Source organism: Camellia sinensis, unplaced genomic scaffold (assembly GCF_055761805.1).
Source record: "Camellia sinensis isolate YWXY unplaced genomic scaffold, ASM5576180v1 Unanchor1, whole genome shotgun sequence".
NCBI lineage: Eukaryota > Viridiplantae > Streptophyta > Magnoliopsida > Ericales > Theaceae > Camellia > Camellia sinensis.
The window spans coordinates 25,827,873-25,846,218 of NW_028128987.1; the positions used below are offsets into that span (position 1 = coordinate 25,827,873).

At 38.3% G+C, this 18,346-nt stretch overlaps 1 protein-coding gene across 4 annotated transcripts in view; it reads right to left on the reverse strand.

The window, feature by feature from the left end:
• Positions 1–18,346, reverse strand: part of LOC114256119 (putative CoA ligase CCL12) — a 53,172-nt gene that overhangs the window by 24,889 nt on the left and 9,937 nt on the right. For 3 of the 4 annotated variants that reach the window (XR_003627063.2, XM_082910905.1, XM_082910904.1), the window contains exons 2-4: positions 10,198–10,327; positions 9,867–10,126; positions 9,155–9,356 (exon numbers count right to left, since the gene is read on the reverse strand). Coding sequence is in view for 3 of the 4 variants with exons in the window: in XM_082910905.1 (XP_082767031.1) it covers positions 9,155–9,356; positions 9,867–10,126; positions 10,198–10,327 (592 nt within the window). In the remaining variant the exon portion in view is untranslated. Of the gene's footprint in view, positions 1–9,154; positions 9,357–9,866; positions 10,127–10,197; positions 10,328–12,353; positions 12,822–18,346 lie in introns of those variants that run through there. The other variant, XM_082910906.1, reaches the window with a different exon arrangement.

An 18,346-nucleotide genomic window follows, 5' to 3' on the forward strand; every position in this document is an offset into this window, starting at 1 on the left:
TCAGTATGACCTTGGGAACTACAATGAGTACACTTGCGATCGCCACGTATACGAGAACCAGGTCCACTATTACTTCCACCACGGAAACCACCATGTGAGCCACCACTACGAGAACCACCTCCACGAGAGCCCCGTGAACCAGAAGAAGAGCTCCGGGAACCAGAAGAACTATGAAAACGCCCGCGAGTAGACCCATGATCACCACTACTAGAAACCAATGCAGAAGATGATAAAGAAGAGGACCCAGCAGTGGATTGTGCTTGTCCCAATGAAGAGCGTAACAGCCTAGAATAGGCATTGGCAGCTGAAGGTAGAGTGTCACTGGCAAGAATCTGATCTTTGAACCCTCGCAACTCAGGATCTAAGCCAGAAAGTAAAGAAGCCATCACAAACTCCTCCCAATGTTGTTTCTGGGTGGTCACGTCAGTAGTGAAAGGTCGATGCTGCAGTAACTGATCCTAGAAAGTCTTGAGACTACTATAATAATCAAGGAGAGACCGGCCAGATTGACGCATAGCAAAAATCTGTTCATATAACTCGTAGACCCGAGAGATATTACTTTGATTTGAAAAAGACTCAGCAAGGGAGTCCCTAATGGCCTTAGAGGTATCACAAAATTCCACGGTAGTAACAACCTGTGGTTCCAAACTATGCCAAATCCAACCCATCACACAAGAATCCTCACAACATCAATCATCATAATCCTTATCATCAGTAGGAGGAGGGAGTTCACTAATATAGCGGGACTTCTTCTTACCTCGTAAGAAAATCTTGACAGCATGGGCCCAAGCCAAATAATTAGCACCATTCAAGTTCTTTGTAGTAATAGATTTAGGCATGTCATCATCTTTACCCATAGTTATAGCCTTAGCCTCAATCTCAACCATAATGATCAACTAGACTTGCAAACAGCCAAAACCCACACCCGCAATCACCAATATAAACACAGAACTAGCTCAACAACCAAGTTTGGACCCAAATGAGACCAACACATCAACTCAACAGTAACAATCAATAAAGAGAGGACAAATATCCCCTGCTAGAAGGGTTTTAGCCCTTATATAGGAGCCTTCAATAGGTAGAACCGAAGAACACAAGGTGGCTGAACCAGAAACAGCCAAAAATCGAATAGAATATCAACCCAACAGGAGTAAAACGACAAATTAAGATCAAGGACCCTTAGAGGGGTGATTTTCGGCTCCTAGGGAAGTGAGCCCAGCAAGAAAAACCAGGAAAAAATAGTCCCAAAGGCAGATTCAAAAAAATAGTCCCAAAACACGAAATAGTTTCAAAAATCAAAAACTCACATTAGGGATGATCAAAAAATTCCACAAAAATCACCATAAATCTCAGGAGGCAATTTCGAGTCTAGGGGTGAAGGACCCGTCCGTACACTGCTTACGTCATGCTGACGTCATCGTACGGCTGATGACATCAGCACGTCTCGGTCACCTCAGATCGATCTTTAGAATCTGTAGAACCCTTTCTAATGAAGAAGAGATTGCTCTGATACCAAGTGAAAATGTAAAATGGAGAAATTAGGGTTGAAAGTTAGGAGAAAGAAGAAGAAGAGAGAACTTTTGTATATATTGAAACCAATTAATTCACTCAACTTTACATCACTCAAATATATATAAAAAACCTAAAGTAGCAATATGACCATCGTACCCTCAACTTAAGTAAATATTAACAAGAGAACAAAAATAACTAAAAGAACTATTCTAACAAATAAAAAGAGAGAATAAGAACACAACATCAAAATCCTAATCTCAAAATAAAAAAAATAAAAAAATAAAAAAATGGGCCACAACCTTAAGTCAATATTATTATTTCAAAGCTACCATAAAATTATTACATAAAGCCATATATATATATAGCCAATGTAGGAAACCCTAATTAAGTTAGCAAAATAGAATACTACTCTAATAAAACTCTAATTTAAATTAAAACTTATAAATAAATAAAAGGGTAATTCTATTTACACACCCTCAATCCTGTCAGTATACACCATCTTCTTAAATTTTTTTATTACAATTTTATCCTTTTAGTCAATTACATTTTTAACCTTACACAAATCAATCAAGGAGAGATGTTTGAGACAAGGTAGTTTCCATAGGAGAAGATTTGACATATAAAGTTGAACTGTAGAGTGCCATATCAGGTAGAGATGTTTGAGGCAAAGCAGCTTCCAAAGGAGAAGACTTGACATTTAGACCAGAGGTTATGATCACTTTTGGATGATAGAAACATGCATAGGCAACATGAATATCAACAAATAGTCATGATACTTGTCAATAGATTAAGTGTGTAGATGACTGGATGAAGTGACCACATATTTTCCTAATATTGACCCACTTTGGCTCAAAAGTGAAGATGTGGATCACATAGCCTAACAATTTCCTTTTCACAAGAAGTTTCATATTTACCAAGTTCATGAGTTGAGGGTTCATATTTAGGTCTTATATCTCTTGAAGTACACTTAGTTCGTATCAACTTTATTTTCTAGTGACCATCCTTAAAAACATAGGTATTCTCCCTAACAGAGTGTTGGGATTGGGAATCTACATCATAAATCCAAGTACAACCTAGTAGCACATGAGCTATAGTCATGGGTAAGACATCACACATAATTTTGGCCAAATAACTACCCAACTGAATGGGTGCTAGACAATACTTAGAAACAAGCAATGATGTCTAATCTATCCATGCAATCAATCTAATATGGCGGACTTGGACACCACATTAATGGAGCAACCTCCATCAATAACAAGTTGACAAATTTTATCCTCATTTAATAAATGCAGGAAAGATACTCGGACATACCAAGCCTCAATATCAGAATGGGTAGGAGTAATATATTGCATCACATTAATGCAAGCATATGGGTTCTTAACTGTTTCCTTAAACCCCTCTAAGAGACTCATGGTAGACACTCAAACGGACTCGAATTTGATCAAATCAAATAATAGACTTCTTGTAAATTTCACAAATTTCCAATGAATAAAAATATTAAAAATAACTTTTGAATGGAAGTATGCATTTTTTTTTTTTTTTTTTTTTTTTGGTAGTCTAGTCCAAGTTGCCCTTGATGCTCCAATATATGTGCAATTGGTCTCCATTCAAAAATCCAAACTCTTCGATTGGCACAATTCCCAATAAAAAAAATTTCACTACTGATTTTTTCCCCTTGCAAGATCTTTTATTAAAGGATCAACCAAGTTTTGACTTGACTTTACACATCCAATGGTTATTACCCAATCTTTAATTCATTGTTTGACATAGCGATGTCTGAGTCCTATATCTCTAGACTTACCATTGTAAACCTGGTTGTATACTCATGATTGCTTTGCCTCAGTATCACAATGCAAAGATATTTGTGGCATAGGTTTAGGCCACATCAGAATCTCCATTAACATATTCCTAAGCCACTTTGCCTATGCACTACAAGAAACCAAATCCACAAAACTCTGATGTCATGGTTGAGTTTGTAAATTATTTTTTGCTTCTTTGAGGCCCAGTGGATGCTCCTCCACTAAGTGTAAAGACCCACCCACTTGCGAACATGTGGTCATCACCTGTGTTACATGGACTCGTTGGCTTCAGCTGCGACACGACACGACACGACACGACACGGATACGGGTGTGGGACTCGAGTCGAACACAACAACCTTGTGATGGACGCGGCTGACCATAGATGAAGATGACGATGAAGACAGAGAGAAAAGTGAAGACGAAGATGAAAGTGAAGACAAAGGCGAAGGAGAAGAAGGAGAAGGGGGATCAAAGATATGCTTACCTGTATGTCATTGCTTCGGAGCCGATGATGAACTTCACTGGTGGCGCTAGGGTTTTGAGATGATGAACTTCACTGGTGGTTTCGAGATGATTTCACATGTGGCTAGGGTATTATTTGTGAACTCCGCTTTTATTTGAATGGGCCCTATTTTAGTAATGGGCTAGAGTTTTATGAAAATATATATATGCTTAAGCCCAAATACTTAGCCAAAAATAATCCAATATAAAATACCAATGGCCCCGTTTGGTAGAGCTGTGGGAAAGTGATTATAACTTATAGCCTAACAGCTTATAGCTTATAACTGTGAACATAAGCTGATTTTTTACTTATAAATTAAGCTTCTCCTCCCCCACTCAAAGAATAAGTTGATTTTTGACTTACAAAAAGCTATAAGCTGTATTATTAAGCTGAACCAAACACATCAAAATAGCTTAAATTAAGCTAAAAGCTGAAATAAGCTGGAAATAAGCCCTACCAAACAGGGTTAATGTTGAGTTCTCATTAAGAAAAAAATCTCAACCAATAAAAAAATAAAATTTGGGCCCTATTAAATCTTATGTGGAAATTATTCTTTAAATCTTGTGTAATTATTCTTTAAAACTCATCATATATTTTTAAATATATATATATATAAATAAATGCATCCCCATACCCGTATCCAACATTTTATTCGTGTCCCCATATCCTAAAATTAAAGAAAATGGAGAATCTAACTCTTAGACACGTATCAGTGTCGGACACATTTGTCGAGTCCATGTAACATAGGTCATTACACTCAATTATCCAACTGGCATCCATGCACCCTTCAAGTACAGTTGGATAATCGCTATAGATTATTCCATAATCTATAGTATTCCTCATATACTTCAATACTTTATTCACTACATGCCAGTGAATATTACTCGGGTTATTAGTATGTATACCTCCTAAGTTTTCCCACAACATATGCTATATCTGGTCTTATGCAGGTCATGACATACATTAGGTTGCCTATCACTCTAGAGTATTCTAGTTGTTCTACTGCTTTGCCTGTGTTAGGTTACAACTTAAATCTATGAGTCAAAAGGTGTAGACGCAAATAAAGTGATTAAACTTTTTAAGAATTTTCTCAATGCAACGAGACTGGGTAAGAATCAAATTACCATCTTGTCTCTTGATTCTCATTCCTAATATTATATCAGTAACACCCATGTCTTTCATGCTAAACCTAGATGACAGAAGATCTTTAGTACTTTGAATGCTATCTTGGTCAGTGCCAAAGATGAGAACATCATCCACATTCTAGCACATTATCACACCTTATTATTGCAAAATTTGCTATCTATACATTTGTCAGATTCGTGCATCTTAAAATCATTTGATAAAATTACGTTAGCAAATTTCCCATGCCATTGTTTAGATGCTTGTTTAAGGCCATAAAGTGACTTCATACTTTATGTTCTTGCCCTTGCACAACAAATCCTTTTGGTTGCGTCATGTAGATCTCTTCGTCTAACTCACCATTTAAGAATGCCGTTTTGACATCCATCTAGTGAATTTCCAACTTATTGATAGCTGCAAGAGCAATTAGTACTCTAATTGCAAAGATCATTGCCACCGAAGCATAAGTATCGAAGTAGTCAATAACCACTTTCTAGGAATAACCCTTTGCAACTACCCTTTAAACTTATCGATTGTACCATCCACCTTCATTTTTGCTTGAAAATCCATGTGCATCCAATGAGTTTAGAACCCGGAGGCAAATCAACAAGGACCCATGTATCCCATGATAGAGTCCATCTAATCTTGTTTGACCTCTTTCCAAAAGCCTACATTTTGAGATTTCATAGCCTCGTCAAAGGTTAATGAATTTGATTCCATTTAGTGGGATCACTGTTTGTTTTATGGTGTCTCTAGTGCCTTAAACTAGATAAACTACATAGTCTGCACCAAAGGACTTCTCTGTTCAAGCCCTTTTACTTCTTCTAAGTTCCACCTCTTCGGCAAGTTCACTGTCTTTATTAGAAATTAATGGAAGAGGCTCAATACTTTCATCCGAAACATTTCTAGGGATAGATGTGAACCTATTCTCATAGAACACTGCATCCCTTGATTCAATGATGGTATTGACATCTATTGAATCATTTGGCTCAATAATGAAAAACCTGTATACTTTACTATATAAAGCACAACCAACCTACAGCCCCAAGTTTTAAAATAACTTAGGTTAGGTGTCTTCTTTTTCAATCATATAAAGTAATACATGTTTTCATAGTAGGTACTCTATTTAAGAAATGGCAAGCCATACATAGAGCTTCGCCACAAAAACCACTACTTAAACCAGAGTTACTAAGCATAGCATTAACCATTTTGGTTAGTGTCCTATTCTTTCTTTCAACTACTCCATTTTGTGATGTTGTACAAAGTGCAAACTTTTCATGTATTATCCCTACTATTTCACAGTACTCAAGAAAGTGGTATTCACAGTTGAAAAGCGCAGCCCACACTTCTCCTTAAAACCCAAGTATTAAGGAGAGGGAAACTAGAGCCTTATAACTAGCACAGATGGGGCAACTCCAAGCGATGTGGGACACATTCCAACACACCCTCCTGGACCACAACACACACTAGCTAGACAAATAGCCCACCAGTCACAGGCCCAACCAAGCTCTGATACCAAGTTGGTCTTGAAGGTGACCAATCTAAGATTGAAGCTGATGAAGATCAATAGAATGAGTCGGCTGAGGAGTGCTAGAGGTGTCTGCAATAGCAGTATGGGAAGAGCCTGAAGGGAGTGCCTTTGCAAAGCGTTGCTTCAACTCAGGATAAAGCTTGAAGCACCGTGCTTGGACATGACCAGCTGCACCACAATGGTGACAAATAACCTTGCTACTAGAAGCACGAGAACTAAACTTGGCAACAAGAGCCATCTGGTTTGAAATGGAAGATGAGGCAGGAACAGAGGAAGGAAGCGGAGCCACCGGTTGAATCAATTGACGACGGCGCTCCTCCCTATCAATAGTAGAAAAAGCCTCATATAAGGATGGCATAGGTGATGTGTTCAAAATCTGAATACGAAGAGACTTGAATTCAGGTTTTAAACCCATCAGAAATTGATAAGTGTGCGGGCGAGCAAGACGAGCAGACACAATAGAAGTGGCAACAGCTGGAAAACCACTCAATGGCTCATATTGTGCTAACTCCTCCCAACGAGACTGAAGATACCTAAAAAATTCAACAATGGTGTAAAACCCAAAGCTTCCTAAGTGGCATGAGAAATATCCTGATAGAGCTCGAAAATCCTAGCATCATTGTAGGCATGTGCGTACATCTAGGTAAGAGAACTCCACAACCGAGGAACTGTATCATAGTACATAAACATGTTGTAGATGCATTCTACCATAGAGTTGAACATCCAACCAAGTAAGGTGCAATTGTCAATATCCCATTGAACCCGCTTAGGATCATCAGCGAGAGGTTGCATCTCAGTTTCCAAAAGCCATCTAGATTTGCCTCTACCCCCAAGGTAGAGACGTATAGACCAACTCCAAGCCGCAAAGTTGCGACCAGTGAACAACACTGGTAATCCGATGAACCGGAACATGGGAGGCCAAGGATACATCTGAACGAGGCATAATGCTCTGAGTTTGTGTAACAAAGTCAGACATGCTGAAACACCATGAAGCCGAAGTAGCGACGTCACACAAAAGAGATCCTACCGAACACACCGGTAGCCCAACACAACAGAAAATCAAACTAGAAAGTGCTTATCACATCAGCACATGAACCCTAGAAGGGTAAGGAGAGAAGAATAACACCCAGGAGGGGAAACTGCACTAGACCCAAGGCAGGGAGGGTCTAGTCGGCACCTAAGGAAGCTGCGGCAGTGTTGAAAAGGGACTGCCAAGGGGTTGAGAAGAAGGAGGAAAACTTTCAGCTAGGTGGAGGGAAGAAGGGCTGTCGGGTGGCTGGGTAAGTGGTTTGGGGCTGCCGGCAATAGAAGACAATGATGGTGGGTGGCTAGAGTTTGGCTCTAATACTATGTTGGAATGTGTCCGACATCGCTTGGTTGGGCCTGTGACTGGTGGGCTATTTGTCCAGCTAGTGTGTGTTGTGGTCCAGGAAGGTGTGTTGGAATGTGTCCCACGTCGCTTGGTTGGGCCTGTGACTGGTGGGCTATTGTGGTCCAGGAGGGTGTGTTGGAATATATCACACATCGCTTGGAGTTGCCCTATCTGTGCTAGTTATAAGGGTACACATTCCAAGCAATGGAGCAACTCCAAGCGATGTGGGACACATTCCAACACACCCTCCTAGACCACAACACACACTAGCTAGACAAATAGCCCACCAGGCACAGGCCCAACCAAGCAATATGGGACACATTCCAACATTCACTACCTCTGTTGGACCTAAGCCATGCGATCTTAGTTCGACCTTGATTTTCTACTTCAGCTTTGTAAGCCTTAAACTTGTCCACAACTTCATTTTTTGAACGCAACAGATATACACAACAAAGTTTTGAATAGTCAATCTATGAATGTAGCAAATTACCTTTTACTGCCTCTAGTAGAGGTACTATGCATATCATACACATCACTGCTCTCAAGTTCCAACAAAGTATTGCTTTCTATTTTAGGAAATGGCATTCTGGTTATCTTAGTTTGCATACATACTGTAGATTTATGAACTAAGTAGGAATTAATTTTTATTTTACCATGTCATTCATTTTCCTAGTATTAACATAAGTGAGTATGCCATAAAGAAAGAGAGTCAAGCATATAAGTTGAACTGTGAATTTTATTGATACTTATTAGTTTAAACATCCTTCATGGATATAACCTTTTCCAACAATGGTACCACCCTTAGACAAGACAAATTTATTTGACTCATGGTGACGTCTAGGGATTGAAGTTACAAAAAAATATTTAGTGATCACATCGATGATATTACTTTATTTTTTGGCTTTTCATAATGAAGAATTTTTACGAGGACGGAGACCATCAAGGAAAACAGGACCTTGTATGGATTTTCTCCATGTATATCTTTATATCATAAAATATACATGTTAATGTTCAAGATAGAGAAAGCTCCTCGCATTCCCTCAAATGAGAGAATGAAGATTTGATTAGCTTGTTTTTTCACTAGAAAGGGGGATCTATTTCTATTCTAGTTTAACAATCCTTCCTTGTCCATTTATTCTTTGTTGTTGGTTTAATGTTTAATGCATTAACCATTCACAAGGAAGATGTGCCTGCTAATGTAGCAACAATGTATCCAAGAGGGAAGGAATAACTTAGTAATGACATTGGGTAAAATCATCAACTTCCCCTTTGCAATGCAATGTTCTCCATGTATGGGTAAATGTAAGTAAATTACCTGAGTAAAGATAGCCTTTGCTCTAGACACACGCAAACGAGTCGCAATTTCCTTTGCTGCAAAGCTGTCAGCTATTGATACAACAACAAATCCTGATAATACAATTGCCAAGTATATAATGACTGCAGTGACTGTCATGGGCATATCAATTGCAATTGCATCTCCCTTTGAAAATATTGCGTCTAGTGCACTAGCCACCGACCTGTTCAGTATTTGTAAATGCATCAACAAAGGGAGAAAAACTAAAGGGATAAGGATAATGTATGCTAGAAAGTATAAAAAGAGCAACAAGGTATGTGAAAGTGAATGATATGTTATTACTAAAAAAAATAAAAATCATTCATTCTACATTTGTTAGTGTATGTAGCAAACTACAACTTGCATTTAAAGTGAAACTATGCATTCATAGCATTACTGCTTTACTCATACCCTAACACTGCTAAAAAGTCATGCAACGTAATATACGAATAATTACGATGAAGATAAAGGCAGAAAATTTTAAGTATATATTACCTACCTTGGAGTTCTTATAGTTTGATCCGATTAGTGTAGAAATCATCACAAGCTTCATCACTCCATAGAATGGATTGGTCTGATAGCAAACAACAATGGAGTAATGAAGTTTGTGATGATGTTGACATGTAATGCAACTCTATGCAACAAAATATGAACGGTCAACAATGGAGATAGAAGTGGTTAAATGACAGCATACATTACTTGCTCACGGAGCTCTTTTAATGTCATTTGATTGACATGGGAATCATCACAATCTTCATTTCTCCATACAATGGCTAAACTGTCGTCCTGCTTTCTTGGATAGTTGGTTGCTTGTAAACAACATTCAGCAATATTCAAAACTGAACCAGGAAGCCATGTTCCCCCGTGTTTAGATTTGTCAGAAGTATCCAAAATGCAATTTGGGACTTCACGAAATTGAATAGAAAGCTCTTTTAGTATAAATGACCAGTAAACCTGAAAATTGTTGACACTATTAATTTAAATGAAATCGGAGTCGAAATGTGTACATGTAAACAAAGACTTGCCTCAGGATGCTGAACAGTGAACTTCTGAAATAGGCTAAAACTTGTTATGGGATCCTTGTATGATGCACCTAAAAGCTTTGAACCATGAGTTTCCATGAGGCGGCCCAAGTTTGTGTATTTGGACTGATTTCTGACAAGTAATGAACATTAGGATTAGTTGCAGTTGAAAGCAGAGACGCATACTAGAGGTTAACTATTTCAGTAAAAAGTTATGACTTATGATAAATTAATACATGATCTCAGAACATAAAATAAAATAAATTCAAAATGCATCAAATCCACATTGTGATGAATAACTGAGGGAAAAAACACTATTTATTCAATATCATTTGAAAAAATGAAAGTATTGCCAGTAAATAGTATCCTTTACTACTTTATATGATAAGGGATTCAAGTTGAACGTGTTAAAAAGGAAATTTGGTAAGTCAAAAAGAACATCAACATGCACCAAGGATCTAGGAGATGATAGCTTTGGATTTATTCCTAGGTATGGGTTTGCATATAGTTAACCAGAAAGCCATTACGCTCTGTTTGGATGGATGTGCATTTGAATTACATGGATTTGACATTAATTATTCAAGAAGAATAACTCAAATGTCAAATTAAATTAAAAAACTTTATCATGATGAATTTGAAATAACTCTAGAAAAGTAGTTATTTGAAGTCATGGTTAAGGGATCCTTGTAGCTACAAAGATCTTCCTAAAATACATCAAAGTTTTTCAAGGCGAATGTGTAACGTGAGGCATTTTACCTCTCATGAGATGAGGTGTAAGCCTTAAAGCGTTGAGGCGTAAACATTTCAAATTCTGAATTTTTATATTTAGTAATAATTTAAATATTTTAAAACAATAAATAAATTCATCAAAATTAAATATAAATGTGTAAATACTTTTATGCTCAAGGCTCATTGCAAAAAAGGAAGCTTTGCTTTTTTTAAAGTGAAATTGGTGTTCTTAGCTGTAGTGATTGAGCTTTTCAATGAGCGTTAACTATGTTTTTTCTTGATTTGTCATTTACTTTAATTTTTCCTATAGATCGCAAAAGGAGTTCTTTTTTATATTTAAACCATCTACTAGACTAAGTTTAACAAGAGGCTAAGACAAACTCTTCATATGCGTACTCCTCACATGCTTATGCATAAAAGACGTACAAGACGCACCTAAGGCGCATGTCTCAAGACTGTGTGTGCAAGCCTTTGGAGAGTAAAGCCTACGAATCAAAGCCTTGAGGTGTTTTGCCTTAACCTCGCCTCAAGGCGAGCATCGAGGCAAGCCTCAATAAAGCCTTTTAAAACTTTGAAATAAATCTCTTTATCTCAATTTATCTTCATCTATAGCTTTTCTCTACACCTATAATAATTAAATCTCCAATATTTTTAACCTCAAATCACTTGATTTGAAATCCACATACGGGGGCCTTAATACCTAGTTGGGAGTTAGGTTAAGGCTTTTTAAGTTTGTATGAACATTTTACCTTCCAGCATAGTTTCTTATTATAGTATTCGATGGTCTGTTTAGGCTTGTTCCCACTCTAGTTATTGCTTTATCAAATTCACAAGTAAACAAAGCAACAAGACATATGCACGACATTATGGTAAGCAGATTCTAAAGTAACATTTCAAATTTTTCTTCACAATCAATAATGAAATAAAAGTCAATTGTGTCAGCATTGTGCAAAGTAACCACACTAGAGAAATCATACACAGCACTGTGTGTTAGCTGGCCCTATCCTAACAACATGGCTCCCTTTTTTTGGGTCATGAATTATATAGTTTCCTAAATGATCTTGCTTGCTTGCTGGGGGTGGGCAGGCATCATGCCCTGGACCAGACCAAATGAAACCACAACCCCAGACCGGGTCACATAAGCCTAGCCCTCAGTCTATTTCCACAATAAATGTTATATATGTACTTAGAAAGAAAACTAATCACACCTAGAAAAATAATAATTAGGGTCTGAAGGGGGACCAATACTGCGAAACATGTATTTTATATTATTGTTATTTTGTCTTTCACTTAAGGGTAGTTTAGTCCTATTCTATGCAATTAGAACTTTAGGGTTCTGGCAGTTTACTTATATATATTGTACTTCAGTTTGCTAATCATTGAATAATACACAACATATTATCTTTGTTAATATGGTATTAGAGCCATACATCAACAGCCTTAGCATGTAGGTGTAGCATCTCTGAATTTGTCCTCTTCTACCTCGCAAGCATGTGATTGCAGACCCAAAGATTTGTCTCCAGCAATTCAAACTCCTTCGCAGGTCCAGTTTCGTAGTCGTAGCTTTCTCGCGACCCTTCACGAGCCTTCTTCAGCCATCGCAACCCTCACAGGAGTTCTCTCCAGCCACTCACGAGTCATTCAGGTATTTGGGTTGAAGATTTCGATCCATCTCTCTATGGGTATTTGACCCACTAATCAGTTGGCAATTTTGCCGGGGTTGCTTAACAACCCCGCCGGTCCCAAGCCCAGATAAAGGAGAAGGATTGTGTGTTAGATAGCCAACAACCAACACGTAAAAAAAGCCGCTTGGATCCTTCATGACATGAAGCCTAATACTCTGAATCGATTAAATGCTAGGCCATTCCCCTTAATTGACGCGTTGCGCCTGCCTCCGGGTGCTTCGAAAAGTGAGCAAGAGGTGCCGCATCGACGCCTGGGTGTGGTGAAAAAAAGGCAAAGGTTTTCACGTTTTTCTAGACGAGTGCGGATAAAGAAGGTAGTCCAAGATTATAGGTTTAGGGTAGCCACATGGAATATAGGAACTTTAACTGGTAAGACTATGGAATTGGTAGATGTCATGATTAGGAAGAGAGTTAGTATAGCTTGCATACAAGAAACTAAGTGGACGGGTGAGAAAGCTCGGGAAATAGAGGATACCAATTTTAAGCTATATTACAGTGGCAAGAATAGACATAGGAATGGGATAGGAATAAAAGTTGCCAAGGGTCTTGTAAAAAATATAGTTGTGGTCATTAGAAAAGGTAATAGGATTATGTTAGTTAAAATAGTTATCTGAGAGAATATACTGAACATTATTAGTGCATACGCCCCCCAAATAGGATTAGATGATCAGACTAAAAGAGTTTTTTGAGACCAAATGGATGAGGTATTACAAGAGATACCCGTAGGAGAGAACCTAGTTATAGGTGGTTGCTGGAAATTTGTGTTAATGCATATAATAAGATAGTGGCATATGATAGTGGTGTTGGTGGTAGATAGTGGCATGTATAGAATATGATAGTGGTGTTGGTGGTAGATAGTGGCATGCATAGAATATGATAGTGATGTTGGTGGTAGATAGTGGCATGTATATAATATGATAGTGGTAGATAGTGGTAATATGTAATATGTAAGTGGCATATAATGGGTTATAATGATGTTTGTAATATCTCCTATATAAGGAGTGTCATTTGGTCTTGTAAAATAAGAAGTTTTGAATATAACAGAAATATATTCCTTCTTCCTCATATTTTCGGAGTTCTTCTTCCTCATATTTTCTAAGTTGGTATCAGAGCTACAAAAAACACAGCAGCCTTAAAACCGTCATAGCCATGTCGGAAGTCACGTCCGAAACCACTTCAACCCCTGCCGCTGCCATTCCGGTGAAAACGTCAAACTCTCACTCTGTCCAAATCACCACCATCCGCCTAAATGGTGATAATTTTCTCCGCTGGTCACAATCTGTCCGGATGTATATCCGTGGGCAAGGAAAGATCGGTTACATCACTGGTGACAAGAAGGCTCCTGCTGTTAATGATCCGCTGTTCGACAGTTGGGACGCTGAAAACTCCATGGTTATGACATGGTTGGTCAATTCCATGGAGGAGGATATAAGCTCTAATTACATGTGCTATCCTACTGCACAAGAATTGTGGGATAATGTTAGTCAGATGTATTCTGACCTAGGAAATCAATCTCAAGTTTTCGAATTAACTTTGAAGTTGGGAGAGATTCGTCAAGGAGATGATTCCGTCACCAAATATTTCAATTCGTTGAAAAAGGTTGTGGCAGGATCTTGACATCTTCAACACATACGAATGGAAATCGGTTGACGACTGCAACCACCACAAGAAAACTGTGGAAAACAGCCGTGTTTACAAGTTTCTTGCCGGCCTCAACATTGAGTTCGATGAAGTGCGAGGAAGAATTATTGGCAGACCTCCTCTCCCATCCATTGGCGAAGTATTTGCCGAAGTCAGAAGGGAAGAGAGCCGAAGGAGCGTCATGCTTAAGAAAAAAGGTACTGGTGAATCAATTGAAATTTCTGCTTTAATTAGCGATGCTGCGGCCAACAAGGCTGCAAATTACCAGCGCAGGTTTGATGATAAGCCACGGGTCTGGTGTGATTTTTGCAACAAGCCTCGCCATACACGCGAAACGTGTTGGAAGATCCATGGCAAACCTGTCAACTGGAAAAGCAGCAAACAAGGAGAGAAGAATCGTGGCTTTTCTACCGCTAATGAAGCCGATTCAGGTCCCTTCAACAAAGAGCAGATTGATCAACTCTTAAAGCTGATAAAATCCAACTCCTCATCCGGTACTCCTAGTGTTTTGTTGGCACAAACAGGTAGAAATCCTAAAGCCTTCTCTTGCCTAAACTTCTCTCCGTGGATCATAGATTCCGGTGCCTCCGATCACATGACTAGTTTTTCCCATTTATTTAGTACCTATTTCCCTTGTTCTGGTCATGACAAAATCAGAATAGCCGATGGTAGTTTTTCACCTATTGCAGGAAAAGGATTTATTAAACTAACTGAGAAAATTAATCTCAATGCTGTTCTTCACGTCCCCAACTTAGCCTGTAACCTTTTGTCTGTCAGTAAACTATCTAAGGATTCTAATTGTCGTGTTACATTTTTTGAATCCCATTGTGAATTTCAGGACCAGAACTCGGGGATGATGATTGGGCGTGCTAGGATGCTTGAAGGTCTTTACTACTTTGATGAAGTACCTGTTAGTAATAAAAAAGCTCAGAGCTTTAATAGTACTAGTTCAATCTCTGTTCGAGAAAAAATAATGCTATGGCACTATAGGCTAGGACATCCTAGTTTTCTTTATTTGAAACATTTATTTCCAGAATTATTTAAAGGGATTGATTGTTCTTCTTTTCATTGTGAAAGTTGCATTTTTGCAAAATTTCATCGCTCTACTTATTTGCCAAAACCTTACCAGGCTTCCAAACCTTTTTATTTGATTCATAGTGATGTTTGGGGCCCTTCTAAAATCACTACTCTTTCTGGTAAAAGATGGTTTGTTACATTTATTGATGACCATACCCGCTTATGTTGGATTTATTTGATGAATAAAAAATCTGACGTGAAAAATTTATTCACAAATTTTTACAATATGATTGAAAACCAATTTCAAACCAAAATTGGTATTTTACATTCTGATAATGGAACAGAATATTTCAATGAGCAGTTGGGTGAGTTTTTGGAAAAAAAGGGGATTTTTCATCAATCTACATGTCGGGATACCCCTCAACAAAATGGCATTGCAGAACGAAAAAATAAACATCTACTTGAAGTAGCACGTGCTATAATGTTTTACATGCATGTTCCTAAATATTTATGGGGTGAAGCAATTTTAACAGCCTCTTATTTGATAAACAAGATGCCTACAAAGGTGTTAACATACAAAACACCTTTCGATTGTCTCAAAACTTTTTTTCCTGACACGAGGTTGTTTTCTGATTTACCCGCCAAAGTTTTTGGATGTACTGCCTATGTTCATGTTCCTAGTCAATTTCGTTCAAAACTTGACCCTCGTGCTATAAAATGTGTTTTTTTGGGTTATTCCTCAAACAAAAAGGGGTATAAGTGTTTCGATCCTCAAACCAAGAAATTTCATGTGAGTATGAATGTGTCATTTGTGGAAACAAAATCCTATTTCCCCAACACTTCTCTTCAGGGGGAGACAAGTGGAGTAGAAGACCGTTTTTGGGATATTTCTATCCCGCTCCCCAATGTCATTTATCCTACACAAAAACCACATCTGTCTGATAATGATCACTTAGGAGAACCAAGTTCTATGGTGCCTAGTCAAGAAGATTCTTGTTTAGGGGGAGAAGTACTACAAAATGATCTAAATCCTGAGCTTCAGGTTTATACTAGGAAGCGATTTCATCTGAGGAATAATGACCCGAATGTCCATCCTAATGACCCGAATGTCCACCCGAGTTCTGGCATCGAAATTTTAGGTAATCCTATTCCTTCTATTTCCGACCTTGATGTTCCTATAGCAATTAGGAAAGGTGTCCGAAATTGCATTAAACATCCTATTGCAAATTACCTCTCCTATCAAAGACTGTCTAAAAACCATAGAGCTTTCACATCTAGGATTTCACACTTGTTTGTTCCAAGGAATATACAGGAAGCATTGGATGATCCGAATTGGAAATTAGCAGTCATGGAGGAGATGAATGCTTTAAGGAGAAGTGGTACTTGGGAGATAGTTGATCTACCCAAAGACAAGAAAACAGTTGGGTGTAAATGGGTGTTTACGATAAAATGTAACGCAGATGGAAGCGTTGAGAGATACAAGGCGAGACTGGTGGCTAAAGGCTTCACTCAAACTTATGGGATCGACTATCAGGAGACGTTTGCTCCTGTTGCTAAAATAAATTCCATCAGAGTACTGTTATCTCTTGCAGTAAATTCAAATTGGCCTCTACATCAACTTGACATTAAAAATGCATTTCTCAATGGTGATCTTGAAGAGGAGGTGTTCATGAGCCTACCGCCGGGATTTGAGCAGAGACTTGGAAGCGACAGAGTATGCAGATTGAACAAGTCATTATACGGACTCAAACAATCACCAAGAGCATGGTTTGAACGCTTTGGGAAGGCAGTTATCAGTTGTGGCCTCTCGCAGAGTCAAGCAGATCACACAATATTTTATAAACATTCAAAAAACAGTAAAATTGCAATTTTGATTGTTTATGTTGATGACATCATTTTAACTGGTAATGATGAAGCAGAGTTAGCAGCCCTCAAAGAGAAACTCGCAAAAGAATTTCACATTAAGGATCTGGGAGCCCTCAAGTATTTCCTCGGAATGGAATTTGCAAGATCCAAGGAAGGTATATTCGTTAATCAGAGAAAATATGTTCTTGATCTCCTTGGAGAAACAGGTATGCTTGGTTGTAAGATGGTGGAGACTCCGATCGAGCCTAACTTGAAGTTACAAGCTGCTAAGGCTGAAGAAGTCAAAGAGAGGGAACAATATCAGCGACTTGTCGGGAAATTGATTTACTTGTCTCATACGCGGCCTGATATTGCCTTTGCAGTCAGCATGGTAAGTCAGTTCATGCACTCACCAGGGGCAGAGCACTTTGAGGCCGTTTATAAGATCTTAAGATATTTGAAAGGAACTCCAGGGAGAGGCTTACTGTTCAAGAAACATGGACATCTTCAAGTTGAAGTATACACAGATGCAGACTGGGCAGGAAGTGTTACAGACAGGAGATCAACATCCGGATACTGCTCCTTTGTAGGTGGGAACCTAGTTACATGGCGGAGTAAAAAACAGAATGTGGTAGCTAGAAGTAGTGCAGAAGCAGAGTTCAGAGCTGTTGCCCATGGAATCTGTGAAGTAATGTGGATTAAAAGAATTCTTGAAGAATTAAAGCTTTCTCACCCGACACCTATGAAGGTCTATTGTGACAACAAAGCAGCTATATCTATAGCTCATAATCCAGTTCTACATGATCGCACAAAACATATAGAAGTGGATAAACATTTCATCAAGGAGAAAATCAATGCTGGCATAATCTATATGACCTACCTTCCAACAGGTGAACAATTAGCTGATGTGCTAACGAAGGGACTACACAAGAAGCAATTTGATAAGCTGACTAGCAAGCTGGCTATGGAAGATATTTTCAAACCAGCTTGAGGGGGAGTGCTGGAAATTTGTGTTAATGCATATAATAAGATAGTGGCATATGATAGTGGTGTTGGTGGTAGATAGTGGCATGTATAGAATATGATAGTGGTGTTGGTGGTAGATAGTGGCATGCATAGAATATGATAGTGATGTTGGTGGTAGATAGTGGCATGTATATAATATGATAGTGGTAGATAGTGGTAATATGTAATATGTAAGTGGCATATAATGGGTTATAATGATGTTTGTAATA